Source organism: Panthera onca, chromosome D2 (assembly GCF_046562875.1).
Source record: "Panthera onca isolate mPanOnc1 chromosome D2, mPanOnc1 haplotype 2, whole genome shotgun sequence".
In the NCBI taxonomy this organism is placed as follows: domain Eukaryota; kingdom Metazoa; phylum Chordata; class Mammalia; order Carnivora; family Felidae; genus Panthera; species Panthera onca.
This window is the reverse complement of record NC_138349.1, coordinates 335933-356676: the sequence shown is the minus strand read 5'-3', so window position 1 is coordinate 356676 and position 20744 is coordinate 335933. Positions and strand designations below refer to the sequence as shown.

Here is a 20744-nt window from a genome sequence, read left to right as displayed (position 1 = left end):
GAGGAGCGGAAAAGGGAGGGGCTCCGGTCACGGGGACAGTGTAAGCAAAGGCACAAGGCAGGACCCCAGGACACAGGAGAAACTACCAAGTAGGGGATGGTCCTGTGAACCCCAGGGCTCGCTGGGTGGCTTCGGGCGCTGGAACTTTCTCGGGGGCAGTGCTTGGCATCAGGATCCATTCCAAGGGGTCCCAGCACCTTGATGGACCTTGAGAGGCCTTCGGTCTCGGCCATGTCCGAGGCAGGGGGCATAGTCTGGGCCCCGGGCTGAGAAAGAGCCTCCCGGGAGCAGCCCCACAGTTGCAGCACAGGGTGACGACGCAGCAGGCCCACCCACACCCGCTCCGCCGCTCTGGGCACAGGTGGCCCCCACGAACACCGACGGGCCTCCTCTAGGCCACAGCAGCTGCACCCGCCGCGGCCGTGGATCCGCTCGATGCCTAGAACGTGGCTGTGCCAGCAGGCGCACGAACGCCGCATGGAGCTAGGTGACCAGCCAGGCCTCTTGGGACAGAAACCCCGGGGGACAGTGGCTGGGGGCCTGTGGGCTGAGGCCTAGCCGTGTGCACGGGTGCCCACATGTACACACAGCCCCTCCACTCCTCGGGCAAACCACGTGCTGACAGTGTATTCCTACCCCCACGGTGCTGTGCGGCCCAGAGACAGCAGAAGGACAAAAAGAGATGCCTGTCCCTTCAAAAGGCCATGATACTTCGAGTCATGAAACACCACATTTGTGAGCACAATAAAGAGAAAAGGTTTAAATTAACCATTTTTAAGTCTTATTTATTTTGAGGGAGACAGAGAAAGAGAGTGGGGAAAGGCTAGGGAGAGAGGGGGAGAGAGAACATGAGCAGGGGAGAGGCAGAGAGAGGGAGAGAGAGAATCCCAAGCAGGCTCCACGCCGTCAGCGCAGAGCCCGACTCGGGGCTTGAGCCCATGGACTGTGAGATTGTGGCCTGAGCCGAAATCTCCAGAGGCTCAACCGACTGAGCCCCTGGGAGCCCTTACAGGAACCATTTTGCAGGATCGTCGATCTTTTCCTCGAGCTGTGGGAAATCCAAGTCTCTTTCAGATCCTGCCGGCTCGGTATTCTGAGCCTCTGCTGGGGTCCGGCGGTGTCAGGCCGACAGGGGGGTACCATACACCCGGGGGGGAACGGCACCCCCAGCGCCCGCTGTGGAGCAGGGTCTGGAGCTGGCCGTCCCCCGCCATGCCCGCCAGCATCTATCCCCAGGACTGCACCATCCAGGCCTGTGGCTCCAGAGTGCCAGCACCCCAGCTGACCTCCCAGCAGCCTGGACACAGGGCTGTCCCAAGTCACGCTGCCTGCCCTGACCCCTGTCCTGACCCACGCCAGCAGTCGGTGGTCAGGGGGTTTGATGGGGCCCTGTCCTCGGGCTGCCGGAGTTCTCACCCCCAGGCACACCTTTGCGCCCAGAAGCAGCGGTCTCCACGTGGAGAGAGGGGAGGCCACTGCGTGCCCCACCTCCACTGTCCACCCCAGGGCAGCCCCTCAGCCGGCCCCGCAGAGCACACACGTGTACCCCCTGGGCAGGTGAGGGAGGAGACAGGGAACTTTCCTGGGACCTCCATCTCCTGAGATGCCTCGCGAAGCGTTGGTGATCTGTCCTGGCTCGTTCTTAGTGGGTGACCTCAGGTGTGCTGGGGCCTGGGGACCCCAGGGAGGGGCCGAGGTTCTATCCAGTCCTGGGAGCACCTCACTAAGGCGCTGGTCTCGCCGAACCCCAGCTGCTGTCCACAGCCAGTCCTCCGTCGGGAAAAGCACATGTTCTGACTCCACCACGGGGGTCCCACTGCGGGTCCCATGTTGGGGTCCCACCGCGAGGGTCCAGGCTGCGGCAGACTGCAGCGTGGAGTCAGTCCCGTGAGCTGGGCTTCCCTCCGGTACCGTCTGCCCCGCACACACTCACCTTTCTTCTCCACAGCAACCGGCAGGTGCCTGGCTGCGGCAGGTGCTCTGCGCCCTGGGACCATGAGTGGGCGCGCCGAGGTGTCCCGGCTCCTGGGAGGGTAGCACTGGTGAAGTGGCCTCCCACCTGCGGGATCCTGCGCTCGAGTCCCTAGGCCCGACCTTGGCGGGGGTGTGTGTGTGTGTGTGGGGGGGGGTTGCCTGATGGGCCAAGGCATTTAACCTTGAAACACCCTTGAGGAAAGAGCCGAGAGGAAGTGAGAGAAGCAAGTGGGGAGAGGGTAGTCACACAGACAGGTGCTGGGGGTGGGGCATAACGCACAGCACACCGATGGGGCCGGTGGGTGTCTGTGTGCGTGTGCGCCTGCGTGTACGCATTGTGTGTGTGTGTGCGTGCCCGCATGTGCGTCTGCGTGAGCACGCGTGCATGTGTGTGCGCATTGCGTGTACGCGCGTGCGTCTGCGTGAGCGTGCGTGCGTCTGTGTGCGCGCGCATTGTGTGTGCGTACGTGTCTGCGTGAGCGCGCGCGCCTGTGTGTGTGTGTGTGTGTGTGTGTGTGTGTGTCTCTGCGTGCGCGCGTGCTTGTGCGCATGTGTGTGCGTGCACGCGTCTGCGTGTGTGTGCGCATTGCGTGTACGTGCGTACATCTGCGTGAGCGCGTGTGCATGTGTGTGCGCATTGCGTGTGCGTCTGCGTGTACGTGTGTGCGCATGCGTCTGCGTGAGCGCGTGTGCGTGCGTGTGCGTGTGCGTCTGCGTGAGCGCGCGTGCGTGTGCGCATTGTGTGTGCATGCGTGCGTGCGTGCGCGTGCATGCATGTGCGTGTCATGTGCATATCCCGTGTGTTTGCTTGGTGTTTGTCATGGTGGAAACCACAGCCCACCGAACAGAAACAGAATTCGTGCCCTGCTAATGTGTCCTTCTTGCCGAATGTGCAGCCGAAGGAAGCAGAGCTGACTGCGTCTGACAACCTAGGTCTGCCCGGCCCCGGACTTCGGGTCATGCACGCAGTCTGTCCAGCGAAAGGACGGCCCTAAAGGCCACGGCGCCCGGGTGCATCTCTGCCCAGTTGGGCCCCTGAGGGTCCAGGGTTTCTTTCTGTGTTGAGCTCAGATCTCCTCACGTTCTCCCCGAGTCCCGCCAGCCTGTGGGAGCCCGTGATCTTGGGACACGTTCTATGTTTCTGTAAGAATTGTTTTAACTTTTGGACATTTTATCTGACGCTATCAACAAAGCCTCTTTTAGTTTCTTCACGAAGGACCTTCCGGGCTGTGGGTTCGAGTCTCCCCAATACTGGCGCCACACGCCGTGGACAAGACCCACGGGTGAACAGTGCAGAGAGTGTCCGCGTTGGCTCCCCGAGGGCAGAGCCTAGGACGGGACGGTGAGCAGGTGGCGAACCTGGCAGAGGGTTCTGGGGGGTATGTCCTGGGCACCCCTGAAGGCCAGGCCCACCTGAAGTGAGCCAGCCTGCGGTCCCACTCCAGGGCGGCCAGCTCGGGAAAGGGTTTTTGCAAGAGGTTTCTGTAAAATCTGGGTAAGAACAAAGTTGAAAGGACACCCAGAGGATGTGTGGGACCCTGAGACAGGAGCCGGGCCCGCTGCAGGGGGCCTGGCAGGGACCTGCACACCCTGTCACGGAGCCTCCTGGGGAGAATGGGGTGCTCTGGGCAGTTGTGCACACAGATGCGGGGAGGGTGCGGAGCGGCTCCTGCAACCCCCGCTGGGTTTGCCCAGAGGTCCTGGGGCGAGTCAAGTTGTGAAGTTGTGCTCGTTGCTCATGTAGCATAAACGACTTGTTTTAATTTGAAAGGTTGAAAGTTAATCTCAATAACCTAAGGTTTTCGTTTTAGAATGTGTGAGAGAATTCCAGTTTAAGATCTGATTGACTCTGACTCCGTTGTATTAGATGGTGAGTAGTGAACAAATGTTCGTAAAGGTTTTGTTTATAGGTTGGAATCAGTTGTATCAATTTATGGTTAGAGCTTGAAATACCCAGGGCATCTAATTAACTTTATCACGTTTGTGAAATGCCTTTAAAAATTAGAGACTGACTGGGGCGCCTGGGTGGCTCAGTCGGTTGAGCGTCCGACTTCAGCTCAGGTCACGATCTCATGGTTCGTGAGTTCGAGCCCCGCGTCGGGCTCTGGGCTGATGGCTCAGAGCCTGGAGCCTGCTTCCGATCCTGTGTCTCCCTCTCTCTCTGCCCCTTCCCCATTCATGCTCTGTCTCTCTCTGTCTCAAAAATAAAAAATAAACATTAAAACAAAAATTAGAGACTGACCATATATCAAATATATAAGTTAAAAGAAAATTAAAGAATGAGTGAAGAGACAAGAGTTACTACATTTGAAAGCAAGCTTTTAAATGGAGCTTTAAAGCTTGGGAAAGCTGGGGAGGTTCAGGACAGACCTCTCCAGAATGTGCCACGTTGGCTTGTGGATGGTTTTGAGCTGAAGGCACTTGAGACCCTGTGGGCTCAAGAGAAACTTTTGTCCTTCCCTTAACCACATGCAGGAATCTAAACGGGGGCGGGGTGTCTTTCCCAGAATAAGGGTTATTAACCGAGATTCATTCTGTCGGAGTGACTCATCTGTCTGGTGGGGCAAACATCTAATTACCAACATCTGTTTCTCTTATCTCGCTGTGAAGTGCATTCCCTCCTTCGACGTCCCGGACCCCCACCCCCTCCTCCTGGGTTCAGGACGACATGTGTACCTCCTTTCGCCTGTCTTTGGAATTTCCAGGTCTATGTGGATTTCCTGTTCGTACATCGTTAAGTTTGATTTCCTCCTGTTAATCTATCTCACGGCAGTGTGATTCTTACTCCAGCTAGAAGACGGGAATTCGTGTCCCTGACACTGGTTTAAGTTTATAAGTATAAATTATAAGATGTTATAATTTTATAAATTAAACAAATTTAACCCAACAAGACCACTGGTAGGAATTTGCTTTGAACATAAGTTCCCCACAATACAAACCGCACACGCGTCGATTATTCATTGCAGCAAAGTACCGTAAACCCGGTAAAGAGCCCCGTGTGGCGGAGCAGCCCGCAGCTGGGACAGGAACGAGGACAGCGCATGAGCACCGTGTGGCATGACCTTCTGTGTTTGTTAGTTGAATGTGCTCGGATGAAGCATGTGTTTGGCCTTTGTCCTGGGTCCCGGTGTAGAGCTCCTGAGACCCTTGGCATTTCCTGCGTGACAGGGAAGGCGCCGAGCACTAGTTAGAGCAAGGAGATTCCCAGGGCTTCCAGACTGAACACCCAGGTGCAGGAAAGTTCCCTGCTCCTAGGCCCACCCCTGGCCTTATGCCTCTTCCGTCCGGCTGTCCCTGATTTGTACGCTTTATAATAAACCAGTAATCTAGCAGGTGCTTTCCTGAGTTCTGTGAGTAGTTATACTGAGTTATCAACTCTGAAGAGGGGGTCCCCAAATCGGTAGCTGAGTTGGAGAGAAATGCATGTGGCCTGAGGCCCCAATACTTTTGACCGGCGTCGGAATCGGGAGCGGGCTCTTGAGGCTGAGCCCTTCACTTGTGGGGTCTGTGCCGGCGCTGAGGAAGAGGTGTCATAGCACTGAACTGTAGGACACCGGCTGGTACTGGGGGACTGGAGATTTGGTTGTTGTTTGTGTGGGGAAAAGAAATCCTTCTAGTGAAAAGTGTCAAATAGAAATACAATGCAGGTGCATCTGTGCAAAAAGACAGGCTGAGCTGGTAACGAAGACTGATCTCCCTCGGGGGTGGGACACACCGTTTGGAGCCGTGTTCACGTTTTACATGCTAAAAATGATAGGATAAAATCAGCCAAATGGGAGAAGGACCCTGAAACAGTGCTAGTAGTACGAAGCGATTCCGCTATGTTTCAGAGGAGTGACACAGCCACACTGATGTGAAGAAGAAACCGCGTAACTTGAACACAGCATTTTGACTGTAAATCCCCAAGTTAAAGACAGAACTCTAAACGAGCACCAGACTCTAGTTTGCACGCTTACTTGTGCCATGGTATGGGTTACCACTTCTGAAAAGGATTCCAGTGCGTTCTAAGACTAAGCAAATAAGTATATTGAGGAAAACAGGAACCAGGTTTCTCCCTGTTGGAGGATGGAGGTATCAGCGAGGAAAGGGGGAGCTGGAATAAACCCCGAGGTTCTGGGGTGGGATTAGAAGTATCGGTATGAACGCCTGGAGACTCGTGTATGTCGTAGGTGCACTCATAGATAGTCCATAGATGTATGGATATATTGTATTGATCAAATGTGGGTTGTGTCTGTACAGGTGTAGACACTTGCACACACGTGCACAGGTGTATACGTGCACTCACAGGGAGGAGGGAAATACGGACTGTGTGCGGATGAATGTGTGTATGTATGTATCACACCCCGGCTCTCTCCACTGAATGTGCCTGAAGCCACACCCACAACCACACCCAGATCTTGGTGGCTAGCACAAGAGGGGCCTGGAGCATCTTTGCTCCAGAAAGCTAGGAAGCGCCCGAGACTGATGAGGGCACGTCAATAGGATGCCTTCCACCAGCCCGGAATGAAACATGTGGACATAAGAATTAATAGTGGTGGTAACAGATTGTCGCCTGTTGAATAAAACGGGAGAGTATGGGTCACACTGATGTAAATAAATGAGGAAAGGGGGGCAAGGGAAATCTTTTCTTTACAGTAAGCCAATAGAATGTCAACCACTAAATGTAGGAAAAGTGCTGAATTTAGATAATTGCCACTTGGAAAATATAGTATTATTGATTCAGACAAGAATTGTCAATGGAGGGGCACCTGGGTGGCTCAGTCAGCTAAGGGTCTGACTCTTGATTTTGGGACAAGTCATGATCCCAGAGTCCTGAGATTGAGCCCCGCCCACCCAGGGAAGGGGCTGATGTGAAGAAGCCCCCCCCCCTCCCCCCGGCCTCCAGCATGTCCGTGGTTTCCTTCAAACACCTGTCTCATCCACTTCCTGGTCACTGCCTGCTGTCCAAAGCCACTCAGACCCCTCACCTTGCCTCCCTGGGCTGGAGGCTGGAGGTCAGGGTCCCACACTCAGTCTGAGTGCCCAGCCCTCGTGTCCCCTCACAGGACTGCACTAGGGCCAAAAAGGGCCCCCCCCCCATGTCACCTGACACTGCTCAGTGCAGAAAATGCCTGTTTCCTTCCTAGTTCTGGCTGCATGAGCCTGCAAGGTTGTTATCTCTAACCCCAGCCCTTGGTACTAGGGCCCGAGCTTACCTCTCACCTGGTGGGAACAGACCTGAGGCCTCGAAGTGCTGTAGTGGTGGGGGGGGGGGGGGGGGGCTGGGTGAAGAGACTCTTGCCAGCTCCAACATCCTCAGACCTCCCACCACCCCTCTAGCTCCAAGGCAATGGGAGATAGGGGTGCTCCAGGAGTGGGGACCCCTTTCAGACAGGGATGGGCTCACATCCCCTCTCCAGAGGCCCGGGCCCCTTGGAACCATGCATTTGCTCATTTCTTCAGTGACTTGTGCCTGTGTGAGGCGATTGCCCAGAACAAGGGGATTCAGAGGCTCCGGTAGACCGGTTAGGTGTGTGAGGACCAGGCCCGGCAGTAGGAGGCGGAAGGGCCTCACTGGATGTAGGGCTAAGCAGCAGTCAGGGCTGGAGCCCAGCCCTGGATAGAGGCGAACTTACTCCTTTGCAGCCCGGCAGCGGTGGGCCTGTGCATGCCGGGCGCTGGCCCTCCCCCTCTCCCTGCGTGGCCGCGGCTTCCCGCTTCCCTGGGCTGCCTCACTGCCCCCACCCCCACCCCCACGGTGGCTGCTGCTCTTCCGGATCCTTCGGGGCTTCCTCCAGGCAGCAGAGGAGACACGAAGCGGGCGCTCACCCAGGCGGGGGTTGGGAAGGCAGGGAAAAGGTCAGCGGGACCAAGGAGGCTCAGGAGAAACAGAGGCCCAGGTGGATATGAATCTTTACTTAGAGAAAAGCAACAGAGCTGCAAGCTCGGGGGCAGGGGGCGTCAGCGAGGGGTCCTGGAAGCAGGGGCACGACCACGAGATGGGAGAGCGTCGGGCGAGGGCGGTCACAGGTGCCGGCAGGGGGCGCTGCCAAGACAGAGGGAAGCAGGGGCGAGAGCCGGCGCTGCGAGGTGGGCCCGCGTCCCCCCTCGCCGCCCACCTGCGTGGGAAGAGGTGCCAGGCTGAACCCCGTCCCCCGGCTTCCAGCTCACCGGACCCCCGCCCTGCCCACGACCCCCATGCCGCCTGAGCACACCTACCCGGGCTGCAGGTGCGGAGGGGCCATCACTGGGGGGCCGGGGGCGGGGCGCTGCCTGCCGCCTTCCGCGCCGCCTCTTTCTCTCCCGGCGCGGAGGGCTTCCCGGGGGGCTCGGTGGCCGCCGCCGCCGCCGCCGCCGCCCCCGCCTGGGTGGGCGCCTTGGGTCCCTCCTTGACGGCGCGGTAGCCCTCCCCCCAGGCCGAGGGCGTCTCCGTGCCGTGCTTGCGGCTCAGCGGGTAGGCCCCGATGGCCGCCAGGATGCTGCGGTGGCGCTCGGGGTCCATCTCGGTGTAGTACATCTCCAGGGTCAGCGGGGTGCAGATCTTGTGCTGCGGGAGGGGGCGGATCAGGGCGGGGCCGCAGGGGTCTTCCCTAGGCGTGGCCCGAGAAGCGGAGGGGAGGCAGCCCACCTCCGTGCTTCCACAGGGACACCCCCCTCCGCCCCCGCCCGAGCAGAGCAGAGTAAGGTCGCGGCTGCCTGCCCCACCCCAGACCCCGTACACCCAGCTGGCCAGGCCTTACCCGGAGCAGGAAGCCGTCGGGGCAGGTGAACTGGTCATACCAGATGGCCTTGTACATGATCAGGACACAGCCCAGGAGCGCCATGGCAAAGGCGATCATCCGCGCTGTGGGCAGCTGCGGGAAGGAGAGAGACCCGAGGAGGGGGGTGTGAAACTGTTGGAAAGACCAGGGCGGTCCTCACACAGCCCCTCTCGCTTCTGTTTGGCTTTTGTCTCAGAAACAACGGAGGAAAGGAGATGACAGGTGTCACTAATGAAAAATAAAGGGTTTTAGAAATGGTGTGCAAAAAATGATTAAAAAAAACAAACAAACCCAAAACCATTTAGTGAACTTAAGAGCTAAAAAAACAGGAAGGGTGAAAATATTAGCTAGATATATAGCATAAGTGACTTTCCATAGTACCTAGAAAAACCCAGGGGTCACTAAGGGAAAATGGACACACAGCAGGAGCAGGTGGGGCCCAGGGTGGCTCATGGCAGGAGCCCCTCTGAAGGCAGATGCTGTTCTCATCCACTTCATAGCAGGATGAAGGCCTCTGAACGGGGTGGTGTCCTGTCCCTCTCTCTTCCTGAGAGCAGGCGAGTGAGCAAGAGGTCCCGGCCCACCTGGCCCAGATGTGGCCACCCATGGCCTGCAGCCTCCTCCTCGCCATCTCCCCTGCCCTGACTCCCCATGGAACTGACCGCTGGGCACCATGGGCCCGGGAGGGTTGGGTTACCCTGCGTCCTTCCTCAGGGTGGTTACAGGCCAGCTTCTGGGCCTCCAGGTCGGGGAACTTCTTTGGCTGGTCCGGGGGGGACAGCTGGTATTCTGTCTGTGTCTTGATAACCACCTGCGGAAAGAGATGGCCCAGGAGGACCCTGAGCCGGGAGGACTGGCGGGGTCAGGCCCAGGGGTCAGCTCCCCGGCAGTGGTGTGGGTGCTGGCCATCTGCCAGGACTGCCTAGTGGCTCCACTGGCTACAAGCTGAGGCCAACGGAAGGTGGAGGCCAAAAGCCTGCTGGGCCGGGCGGCCCTGGGGCCTGTCCACACCACACAGGGAGCCCCTTAGTCTGGGGGCTGCAGTCAGCTCTCCCTGCCAGGCCAGGAGCTTCCCTTTTAGGTGCTCCACAGCTTGGCTCCTGCCTCCGGGAAGTCCACCCTGACTTCTCCTCGGCTCCCAGAGTCTTGAGGCCCCTACCACCTGGGGCACAGGCAAATAGTCCTGTGCTTTGTGAATGCTCCTAAGGGGTGAGCACTGAGCCTCCCCACGTGTCTACTGAGAACCAGATCCAGACCTGTGGCGGACTCGGCTGCTGCCCCCCACCCCAGATCACTGGGAGGTGCTCCCACCCCCACGGCCCCCAGACAAAAGCTTTCAGCTGCCTGCCCCCTCCCTCCTGCTGGGACAAGTCCTGATGCTAGTCAGCTCGGCTACGCTGGAGCCGAGCCCTGCTTCTCACACATCCCTCCTGACAGCGGGTCCCCATCGGTCACCTGCCCCAGGACCCTGTTTCAGGCCCTCAGGGAAGGATGGGAATTGTTTGCTTGCTGAGCGCCTGTGGGCAGCACCATGGACTAGGCACTGTCTGCAAGATGTTGTAGGAGTCCTCACAGTGACCCCCGTTCACGGATGAGGAAAGGGTGACTCTGGGTGACCAGAGAGCTGATCGGGTCACATGGATCACCCATAGCCGACTAGGGCTTTGGTCCAGCCCGGCTCTACCTCTGCTGGCTCTCCTGCACGTTGGGGGAGGCCACATCTGCATAAAACTCACCCCACTGCCCTCTATGCACAGGGCAGGCTGAGAAGAGCCCCTCACCCCCTCATGCTGGTCTAGGCCCTCACCTGGTCCGGGAATGGTGGCTGGAGCTGGCTGACGTCCAGGGGGCTGATCAGAGGGACGCTGTCCGTGGTAGCCCCATCCTGGTCCCCGGGGTCCTTGCCCGGCTTCCCGGAGAAGCTGCAGCCCAGCTTCACCATGGTGATGGGTGGTCCTCGTCCTGCGCAGAGTAGACACAAGGTTACTGGCCACTCAGCACCCAGCAGACGTCCATGCCGGCTGCTGCAGGAGCCAGAGGGCCCCAGCTGACCCCGGCGTTCCTCACACCTGGGCCGGGACAAGCCAATCTCCCAGGACAAAGTGGGTGTGTTCGTCCATAGGCTTCTAGTCCCTTCCTGCCCTCTGGTCTCCCTTTGGGTCCCAGAGCCATGCAAGGGGTGCTGCCTCTGACCAGGGAGTGCCCAGACACACAATACCGGCAGAGCCGGCAGCTAGCCAACCTGCTAGCACATTCCAGCACATTCCAAGGGCAGCTATGTGCTCAACAGAAAATGATCCCAGATAGAAGGCTGGAGAGTAAGGTGGCCAGACTGTGCAAATAAAAATATAGGACACTTGGTTAAATCTGAATTTCAGATAAGCAATGGAAGTTTTCTGAAGTCTATGTCCCATGTAATATGCAAAACAGGACGTATCAAAAAGTTATTTGTCTGAAATTCGAGTTTAGCTGGGCGTCCTGTGTTCTATCTGACAAACCTCCTGGAGATGCAGGAAGTAAGGAAGAGGTACAGAAAGGACATCAGTGAGAAGATCCAAATGCTAACTGCACAGAGCACAGTAGTAGGGCTGGAATACCCTGACGAGAGACAGAAGACCAGCTGAGGACAGCGGAGGTGCCTGGAGGAGCGCACAGCACCCCCACCCCCTCCACCCCCATCTCAGGAGCTCAAGACGATTTTACCTCTAGGCTGACCGATAAATAAGAACAAAGAAAGGAAGGGCTGCTCGGGGGGCTCAGTCGGTTAAGCGTCCCACGTTGGCTTAGGTCATGATCTCACAGTTCGTGAGTTCGAGCCCCACGCCGGGCTCTGCACTGACAGCTCAGAGCCTGTTGAGATTCTCTCTCTGCCCCTCTCTCTCAAAATAAATATTTGTTTAAAAAAGTGATCAGTCTTTTCACCATAAGGAATACAGAAGAAAAATCACCTGATCAACTTCAATAATACCTGGAGAAGTATTTGATAAAATTCAACATTTATTATTTTAATTATCTATTAGCACTTTAAGGGCAGAAGGAAACTTCCTTAATCTGATGATAAAGGTTATCCACAAAAACCTCTAGGCTGTCCTTATACAGTGTAAACAGTGAAAGCTTTGCCTTTAAGGTGAGGAAGGAGATATCAAGGCCTGTTATTATCAGTTCTATAAATCACAGCGCAGGAGGTTTTAGCCAGCTGTCGGGCAGGGAAAACGAATGAGAGAAAACAGGCCTGGACGAGATCAGGCCAAACTCTCATTGCTCACAGATGAAGCACCTTGTATGTGCAGAACACCCACGAGACTCTACAGATAAGTGACAAAGGCTGAAGAGTGAGGCCAGCAGGGTCATCCAAGGTATTCAGGGGTCATTAGTGACAACAGATTAGGAAATAAGCTTTTCAAAGATTCTACTTAAGCGGTATTGGAAATATTAAACACTCAGGACCAGACTTAATGCGAAAATCATGGAAAACCTCAATCAAAACATTACTGACACTGAAGGAGACCTAAATTCTTTCAGTAAGTGGGGTAGGAAATGGTCATGGATTTGGGAAGGTTCTATGTTTAAAAATATCATTTCCCCCCAAACGTATCTGTAGAACCAATACACCCAATCCACAGCCCAAAAGAATTCTTTTGTGTGTGAACATGCCCGGCATCGTTAAGTTTATATAAAAACCAAGGGGACAAGAACACGTGACCCCTTGAAAATGACCGAGGGGTAGGATTCGTCCGCCAGGTGCAGCCAGTCGCGCAGCCTTGTGGTACAGATGCGTGGTATACACACGCCTGTGCACACGGACCACAGATTTATGACAGAGATGCCGCCTTTCGATAAACATGTGTCCACATGGAGAGCAAGGCACCGAAACCCCACCTCACACACACAAATCTACTCCATGTGGATGTAGCTAAGCTGGGAAAGCATCTGGAAGACACTACAGGAGAATGTTTTCCTGGTCTGGGGGAGGGAAAGAGTTCTTCAGTATGACAAGTAAGTACTAGCCATCAAAGGGCTACATTCAAGTTAAGAACTTCTGCTTATTAAAACACAGCTTTAAAGAATGGAAACAGAAAGCACGACTGGGAGATGTTTGCAATATGCAACTGGCAAAGGACTTGTGGGCTCGTCAACAAGGTACATTCAAACCCTAACCCCTGGCACCCGTGAATGTAACCTCACTAGCAAACAGGGTCTCTGCAGATGTAACCGAGTTAAGATGACCTCATACCGGACTGCAGGGGCCCTAAGCCAATGACTGGTGTCCTTACAGAAGGGAGAAATGTGGACGCACACGGGGAGATGCTCAGGTCCAGATGAGAAGGTTGGAGGGATGCATTCACAGGCCCAGGAACACGTGGGGCTGCCAGAAGCCAGGAGAGGCAGGAAGGATCTTCCCTAGAGCCTCAAAGGGATCACGGCCCTGCCCCAACCTTCATTTCCGACTTCTCATCTCCAGAGCCGATGGAAAAATACATGTCTGTTGTCTTAAGCCACCTGCTCGTGGTAATTTGCCACAGCGGCCTGAGGAAGCCAACGCAGGGCAGATACCAAAATATAAAACGGACATCTCAAGTTGGTAAAGAAAAAGATAAACCCAATAGAAAAATGGACAGAAAAAGATTTCAATGGCCACGAATACTAAAAAGGTGCTCACCCTCACTAGTCCCCGAGGGAGATAAATTAGAACCAGCTTAAGGGGACACACTGAAGCCCGTCAGGACCCAGGAGAGATGCCACACGGGTGGCGTCCGCTCACGTAACCCACTCACGTCCGACGCCGAGCAGCCCCCACTCCAGCGTGGACACCCAGCAGAAGGACGGGTGGGCGTGAATGTGCACACAGCACCACACATCACCCAGAGTGACACAAGTAAATAAATGGGGGTGTTCCTACCACGGAGTCCTTGGAGCAACGGAAGTGACCGGTCACAGCTTCACGCAAGAGCAGCCCTGAGTCCCACAAAACAACGGTGGCCAAAAGAAGCCGCGCGCAAAGGAAGGTTCGATAGTAAGAGAACTCCAACTGCAACCTTTAGGAACCAATCGGCGGCATTTAGAGACACGCACTCTGGGGGCCCCGGACCAATCGTTGCTCCTGTGTCTGGAGAGTCTGAGAGGCGGTGCCCGTCGGGGAGGGGAGCTGCGTCGGGATTTCTAGTCTTTGCTTGGATGGTGGATGGCTGGGGTGCCCTTCTGTTACATTATTAGGCTGCACGTTTGTTTTATGACCTCTTGTGATGGCAGAGGCACGGCCACCCCATGCCCTCCCCCAGGATGTGGACCCTGGGGTTCCGCTGAGCAGACAGGGGGAGTCCCTTGGCAACTGTGCCCTGGCTGTCTCCCCACCCTCTTCCTTGTGAGGACGAAGGGCGGAGCCCCAGGGGCTGTGCTTCCTACCCTGGCCACTGCACGGGGCCCTCCCTCGCCAATGCCAGCACCCACCCTACACACACCGCGTGCCTCTGCAGCCCCAAACTTCTGTCCTAGGGTGACTTCGCCACCCCCAAATGCGTCTCCCTGGAACAGCCCCACCAGCGCAGGTGCCCATCAGGCCCACAGGTGCCAGTCTCACACCCCAGAGGCCAGGCCCTGCTGTGGGTTCTGGATGTGAGCAGTCAGGGCGGGAATATAGAGGAGGAGCCCCTACCCAGAGGCAGAGAGGCCGAGAGATGCCCAGGATGGAGAACCTGCGAGGTGCTGGGCAGGGGGCCGGGGCTGTGTAGGACCGGGGGAGGCGTGGCCAGGAAGCAGCTCTGTGGGGCTGGCGAGAGAAGCAGCCGGCTGGGCAAGACAGGAGCGCCCCCATCGTGGATTTCCCGGGCGCCCCGGGGAGGGAGGTCCTACTAGGGCCCTGAGCTGGGGCTCCTCCTTGGATTTACGAGCCTGGCCCGGGCGCCCTTACAGGACGGCAAAGCGCCCCCCACTCCCACCCCCTGCTGGAGGGCTTTTCCTGAGGACAGTCTGGCTTGGCAGGGGATCCGCCTGGGGCACATTGGCACCAATTGGTTAGTCTGCAGGAGAACCACGCAGACCACGTCCGCGCTCGGTGAGGCAGAGATGGAGAAGGGACCATCAGAATAGAAACAGAGATGTCGGGCTTTCCCGTGCAAGGAAGGAAATGTGGCTCCAAAGCGCTGGGAAGGGGCCACGGAGGGAGGGACTGACAGGAGAGCCGGGGGCGGGGGGAGGGGGGCGGTGGGAGGTGGGGGCAACAAGAGCTCAGGGCTTGAGAGAAGCTTCGTGGGGGCGGGAAGGGTGTGCCTGGGCCTTCTAGCAGCGGAGCCCCGCCCCCCCCCCCCCCATCGGCCTTCGATTCACAGAGGAGAGTGCGGAGGGGCCCAGTGTGTCGCCTCCCGCACTCCCGCCAGGCCGTGGTTGGCCACCCCCGCTGGAAGGCCGGGTGTGCGCGGAGTCTGCACAGTCTCCCCACAGGAAGCCTCTCCCTATAAGGGGTTCCGCCTCTGGGGTCCTCCAACTCCTCCGACGCGGTGTGACGTCCAGGTTACGTCATCGCGGGTTTCCATGGCAACGGAGGCTGGCGACGACAAGTCTTCACGGAGGAAAGGAGCCATTTGGGACCTTCTGGACCCTCCGCTTCTGGTTCCGTGCCCCTCCCACCAGGCGTAATGCTGGGGAGGGGGCTGGGCTGCATGTGGGACTCCCTCCCCCCGAACATTTATTTCCGTCGCTGAGACCTGGGGACCCTCTGGGAAGGCTGGCTGGGCTCATTCACACGACAGACACAGAACTCCGTGGAATTGGGGGGTCGCCCCTGCTGCTCCCACTGCCCCCCTCACTCCACCCTGCGCCGTAACTGCGTCTTCCCCAGCAGCTCATCCGCTCCCCCCCCCCCCCCCCCCCACCGCTGTGCCCTCCTGGATGGGGGCCGTGCACGCTCCTCTCCGACGTTCGGGGAAGGGGTACCGGATGAGCCGTGCGGGTGGACGGACACGCGGACGGCCAGGCGGGGAAGGGGCCCTCGGCTGAAAACCCGACCGAAGCCGGGCGGCAGGTCCGTGCGTCACAGACTCGCTTTGGCGCCCCCACTTCCCCCGCCCCCCCGCGGTGTGCTGCGTCACGAGGAGAGGTGCGCGCCGGGGCGCCCGGGCGCGCGCTTGTGCGGGCTGGGCACGAGCGTGCTGCGCGTGGCGGCCGTGCGTGTGACTGCGGGGCGCAGGGCGCCGCGCGCTCCGCACGGGCCTCCGCCCCCCGCCCCTGCCCTAGCCGCAGCCCCACCAGATGCCCTGCGGGCGGGTCGTGGGCTTGGCTTTTGGTCTAAGGGTCTGTGGACTGCAGGCCCCAGCCCCGCCCCGCGAGGCCCGAGTTGGGGGAAGCTACGTCCGCACCCAGCGGTGCTTTGGTCCAGCATCCCAGCCACCTGTGGCCCCGCGTCCTGGGTCTGCGGCAGGTGGTTCTGGAAAGATACCCCTCCGCGCGCCTGCCCCCGCCACAGCCACCCCGCTCTCGATGCCAGCAGCGCTTCCCCGGGGTCTGGTTCGTCTGACGCCTTCCACCTCGCTGCTTCTCCCACCCCCCTGCTCTCCCCCACCCTCAGACGCAACTGGCGCCCCCTCCCTACCCAGGGGACGCCCAGCTCCCAATGGCTCTCTCAGATCTGCAGGGAAGAGGGGCTGCGGTCACCAGCACGACCCCCACCCAGCTGCCCTGCTCTGCTGAGGGTGGGGGATCCGGGCAGCACGTCGGGTCTCTGCAAGGCTGGACACCTAGGGTTCTTCTGGAAGGTCCAGGCAGCGGCTCACCCCGCGGAGGCCCCCGATCCTCCCGGAGGCCTGGGGTCAGCACCCCCGCTCCGTCAGCAGAGACCCCAAAGGAAGACCCCGGTTCGGCCTGGCCGCCATCGGCTCAGCCGCAGTGCCCCTCCCCCCCCCACTCTCCCACCCCTGCACACGCACCTTGCATACGCGCCTGCACACGTACCTCACACACCCGTGCACACTGCCCCGTGCACACTCGCCCCCCCTCCCCCCGCTCCACCAGGAGAAATGGGGAAATGGCTCACAGGCGGCTCCGACGGGCAGCTGCTGCAGGACGCGGTCGCAGGACGAGGGTGCGGAGGAAGGACGCGGTTCCAGACGCTTCGCAGCCGGGGCGGGGCGGGGGAGGGGCCGAGCCGAGAGCGAGGCTGCTGTTGCCTGGGCGACGCTGGTGGAGGGAGTACTTGCGTCTGCTGCAGCCGCTCCCCTCCCACGGTGCCCCCCCAATCGAAGCTGGGCCTGGGCTCCCCCATAGCCTTACACGCACACCTCACACGCTCACACCACCTCGCTGCAGGGGGGTAGGCGCCCTGGCGGGCCGAGCCCTGGCTGCTCCTCACCTGAGGGTGTCCAGGCCCTGCCCCACCACCCTGGTCAGTGCTCACACTCGCCGTCTTGCTGCCCTCGGCCGGCTGTGTTCGGGCGCGGCTGGTTTGGCCTCCACGTCCCCGGAGCAGAGCCTCCTCGTGTCTCCCTGCCTAAAACCCCTGGGCTGTCGGCTTTCCTAGGGCCCTCCTGTCACCCTTGGTCACTGCTGTGCCGCAGCCCAGAGAAAGTGCTCAGTAGGCGTCTGCGCAGCGACTGGGTGCTGTGGCTCCTCTGGCTGGGGTCAGGCCGGGCGCTGTGGGGGACGGGACCCCCTGGCTGGGGTCAGGCTGCGCATCCTGGCTCCCAGCTGGTGTAAGAGGGCAAGGAAAACAGCAGGTATCAGTGATTCATCCCCTTTTGCTGTTGAATAGTACCTCGTGGTATGGATGGGCCCCATTTTATCCACTGATGGGCATCCGGACTGTTTCCAGTTCTGCCCGTTGTTGACAACGTTGCCCTGAACGTTGTCTTACGTGTCTTCGTGTGGACGGAGGCCTTCACTTCTCCTGGGTAGGCACCTAAGAGTGGGATTGCTCGGTCAGGTGGTAGTTTACATCTAACTTAAGAAAATGCTAAACTTTTCCAGAGGGCCTGCACCATTTTACACTCCCACAAGCAAAGTATGAGGGCTCCAGTCTCCCCCTCATCATCAACACTTGTTACTGCCTGTCTTTTTATAACAGCCATCTGCATGGGTCAGTCAGGGCCGCTGTGACAAAGCACTATGGACTGGGTGGCTACACGTCGGATTCAGCTCCTGATACCGAGGTGTGGGTACGGTTGGTCTCCTCTGAGGCTTCTGTCCTTGGCTTGTGTCTTTGGGTGGTGGGCCCTCTACGTGTGTCTGTGTCCTCACTCCCTTTTCTCAGGACACCAGTCAGAATGGATTAGGCCCACCCATATGACCTTGGTTTTGTCTGTTTGTTTGTTTTGGGGTTTTGTGTTTGTTTGTTTTTTTAGTTTATTTAATTTCTATACCCAACTCGGGGCTCGAACTCACGACCCCAATATCAAAAGCCACGTGCTCCACTGACTGAGTCAGGCACACTGAACCCCCCATATGACCTCATTTTAACTCAATTATCTCTTCAAAGATCCCGTATCCAAATACAGCCACACTCCAAGGTGCTGAGGGTTGGAATTTCAACATAAGAAATTTCGGGAGGAACAATTCTGTCCCTAGCGCTGATCTAGGACATGGAGTGATATCTCACTATGTTGTGAACCTTACATAGCTTATGTGAAATACCTGTTCAAGTGTTCCTAATGCTTTTCAGTTGGGTTGTTTGTCTTATTATTGACTTCTAAGAACTCTTGATGTATTCTGGATACAAGTCCCTTATCAAATATATGATTTACAAACAGTGTCTCTCTGTCTCTGACTTGTCTTTTCTCTTTCTTGATGGTATCTTTGGAAGTGCAAAAGTTTGTAATTTTGATGAAGTCCAATGTATCCTTTTTTTTTTTTTTTTTTTTAGGTACCACGCTTTTGGTGCAATACTTAGGAACTGTTTACCTAACCCAAGCCAATGATAATTTTTTCATTTTTTTCTTCTAGAGGTTTTATAATTGTAGCTTTTACATTTAAGAATGATGTTTTGGGGTGCCTGGGTGGCTCAGTCGGTTAGGCTCCGACTTCGGTTCAGGTCATGATCTCGCAGTTCGTGAGTTCAAGCTGTGCTGACAGCTCGGAGCCTGGAGCTGCTTCCGATTCTGTGTCTCCCTCTCTCTCGCGCCCTCCCCTGTTCACACTCTGTCTGTCTCGAATATAAACATTTTTTAAAAATTAAAAAAAAGGAATGATGCATTTTGGGGGCGGCTGGGTGGCTCAGTCGATTGAGCACCCACCTCAGCTCAGGTCATGATCTCATGGTTCATAAATTCGAACCCCGCATTGGGCTTTGTGCTGACAGCTCAGAGCCCCCTTCGGATCCTCTGTCCGCTTCTCTCTCTGCCCACCACCTCCTCGTGCTCTCTCTCTCTCTCAAAAATAAATAAAACATTAAAAAAAAGGGGTGTCTGGCTGGCTCAGTAGGTAACGTCCGACTTGGGCTCAGGTCATGATCTCGCAGTTCATGTGTTCGAGCCCCACATCGGGCTCTCTGCTGTCAGCGCAGAGCCTGCTTCGGATCCTCTGTTTTCCTCTCTCTCTGTGCCCCCTCCCCTGCTCTGTCTCTCTCTCTCAAAAAAATTTTTTTTAAGTGATGCATTCTGAGTTAACTTGTGTGTGCAATGTAGGTTACAGGTCTAAGTTCTTTTAGGGTCTTTTTGCATGTGGGTATTTGCTTGTCTTGGTGTCTTTTGTTGAAAACACTAACCTTTCCATATTGAATGTTTCTGACATCTTTGTCAAAAATTGGTTGTCCATACGTGTATGGGCTTCCTTCCAGACCCTTAATTCCACCTCACTGCTCTGTGTACAGACCCGCATGCCTCTGGCATGTCCTTTATCACTGTGCCATGAGAGCAAGTTTTGAAATGGAGGTAGTGTGTGCCTTCCAGTTTTGCCCATTCTTTTAGAAAGTTGTTTTGGCTCTTCTGAGTTTCTGCCTTCTCACATAAATTTTAGGATCAACTTGCAGATTTTTGCAAAGAATCCTGCTAGGAATTTGACAAGAATTGCACCAAGTCTGTAGATCAATTTTGGGAAAATGGCTATCTTAACAAAACCGAGTCTCCCAGTCCGTGAACCTGGGACACCTCTCCGTCCATTTAGAACTGCAGTTTTCTCAGCACTAGTCTTGTGCTGCTTTTGTTAAATTAATCTAAGTGTTTTATTATTTTCAATGCTATCATAAATGAGCTTTTCCCCTAATTTCATTAAAATTGTTCATTGCTAGTATGTAGAAACAATTGATTTTTGTATATTGATTTTATATCCTGAGGTCTTATTAAACTCATTTACTTATTTCTACTAGTTTTTTTTTTTTTTTGTATTCCTTAGAACTTTCTAAATACAGGGTCACATCATCTGCAATAAAGACAGCTTTATTTCTCCTTTCCAATCCAAGCATAATTTCCTTCTTCTTGCCGGGTTGTGCTGCTTGAAATTGACAGGACAGGGGCGCCTGGGTGGCTCAGTCCGTTGAGCGTCCAACGACTCATGATCTCACAGCTCGTGAGTTCTAGCCCCGCGCCGGGCTCTGTGCCGACAGCTCGGAGCCTGGAACCTGCTTCTGCTTCTGTCTCCCTCTCTCTCTGCCCCTAACCCACTCGCATTCTGTCTCTGTCTCTCTCAAAAATAAATAAACATTAAAAAAACAAAAAAGGAATCGACAGGACAGCGCTAAAAAACGGTGAGGGTGGACATGTTTGCCTTATCCCTGTTCTTCAGGAGAAAGCCATCCACCATCTGTCACTGAAATGCGACGTTCGCTATCCGACGTCTTTCTAGTTGGAAGTTTTTATCACTTATGGATTTGGATTCTGTCAGATTATTCTTCTGCATCTTGGCCATGTGTTCTTTGTTCTATCAGTATAGTGTAACATATCAGTTGATTTGTGAATATCAAATCAATTTTGCATTCCTAAAATAAATTCCTTTTTATGTGTTTTAATATTTTATCAAGAATTTTTGTCAATGTTCATGAGGAATCGTAGTCCCTAGTTTTCCTTGTAACGTCTTCGGCTGCCTGTGGACTAAGGGTGGCGCTAGCCTCCA

At 56.3% G+C, this 20744-nt stretch overlaps 1 protein-coding gene across 3 annotated transcripts; it reads right to left on the bottom strand.

Moving 5' to 3' along the window:
• Positions 1–7848: 7848 nt before the first annotated feature.
• On the bottom strand, positions 7849–16873 carry CALY (calcyon neuron specific vesicular protein). Of its 3 annotated transcripts, none has more exons than XM_060641143.3 (6): positions 16741–16873; positions 10522–10676; positions 9412–9525; positions 8694–8807; positions 8173–8500; positions 7849–7999 (listed from the first exon to the last, which is right to left on the bottom strand). In XM_060641143.3, the coding sequence occupies exons 2-5, from the start codon at positions 10654–10656 to the stop codon at positions 8198–8200; spliced, it is 666 nt and encodes a 221-aa protein (XP_060497126.3). In that variant the 5' UTR covers positions 10657–10676; positions 16741–16873; the 3' UTR covers positions 7849–7999; positions 8173–8197. The 3 variants fall into 3 exon arrangements, with proteins under 3 accessions (XP_060497126.3, XP_060497129.3, XP_060497128.3); XM_060641146.3 differs by lacking the exon at positions 16741–16873 and adding an exon at positions 16659–16682; XM_060641145.3 differs by lacking the exon at positions 16741–16873 and adding an exon at positions 13615–13715.
• Positions 16874–20744: the final 3871 nt, after the last annotated feature.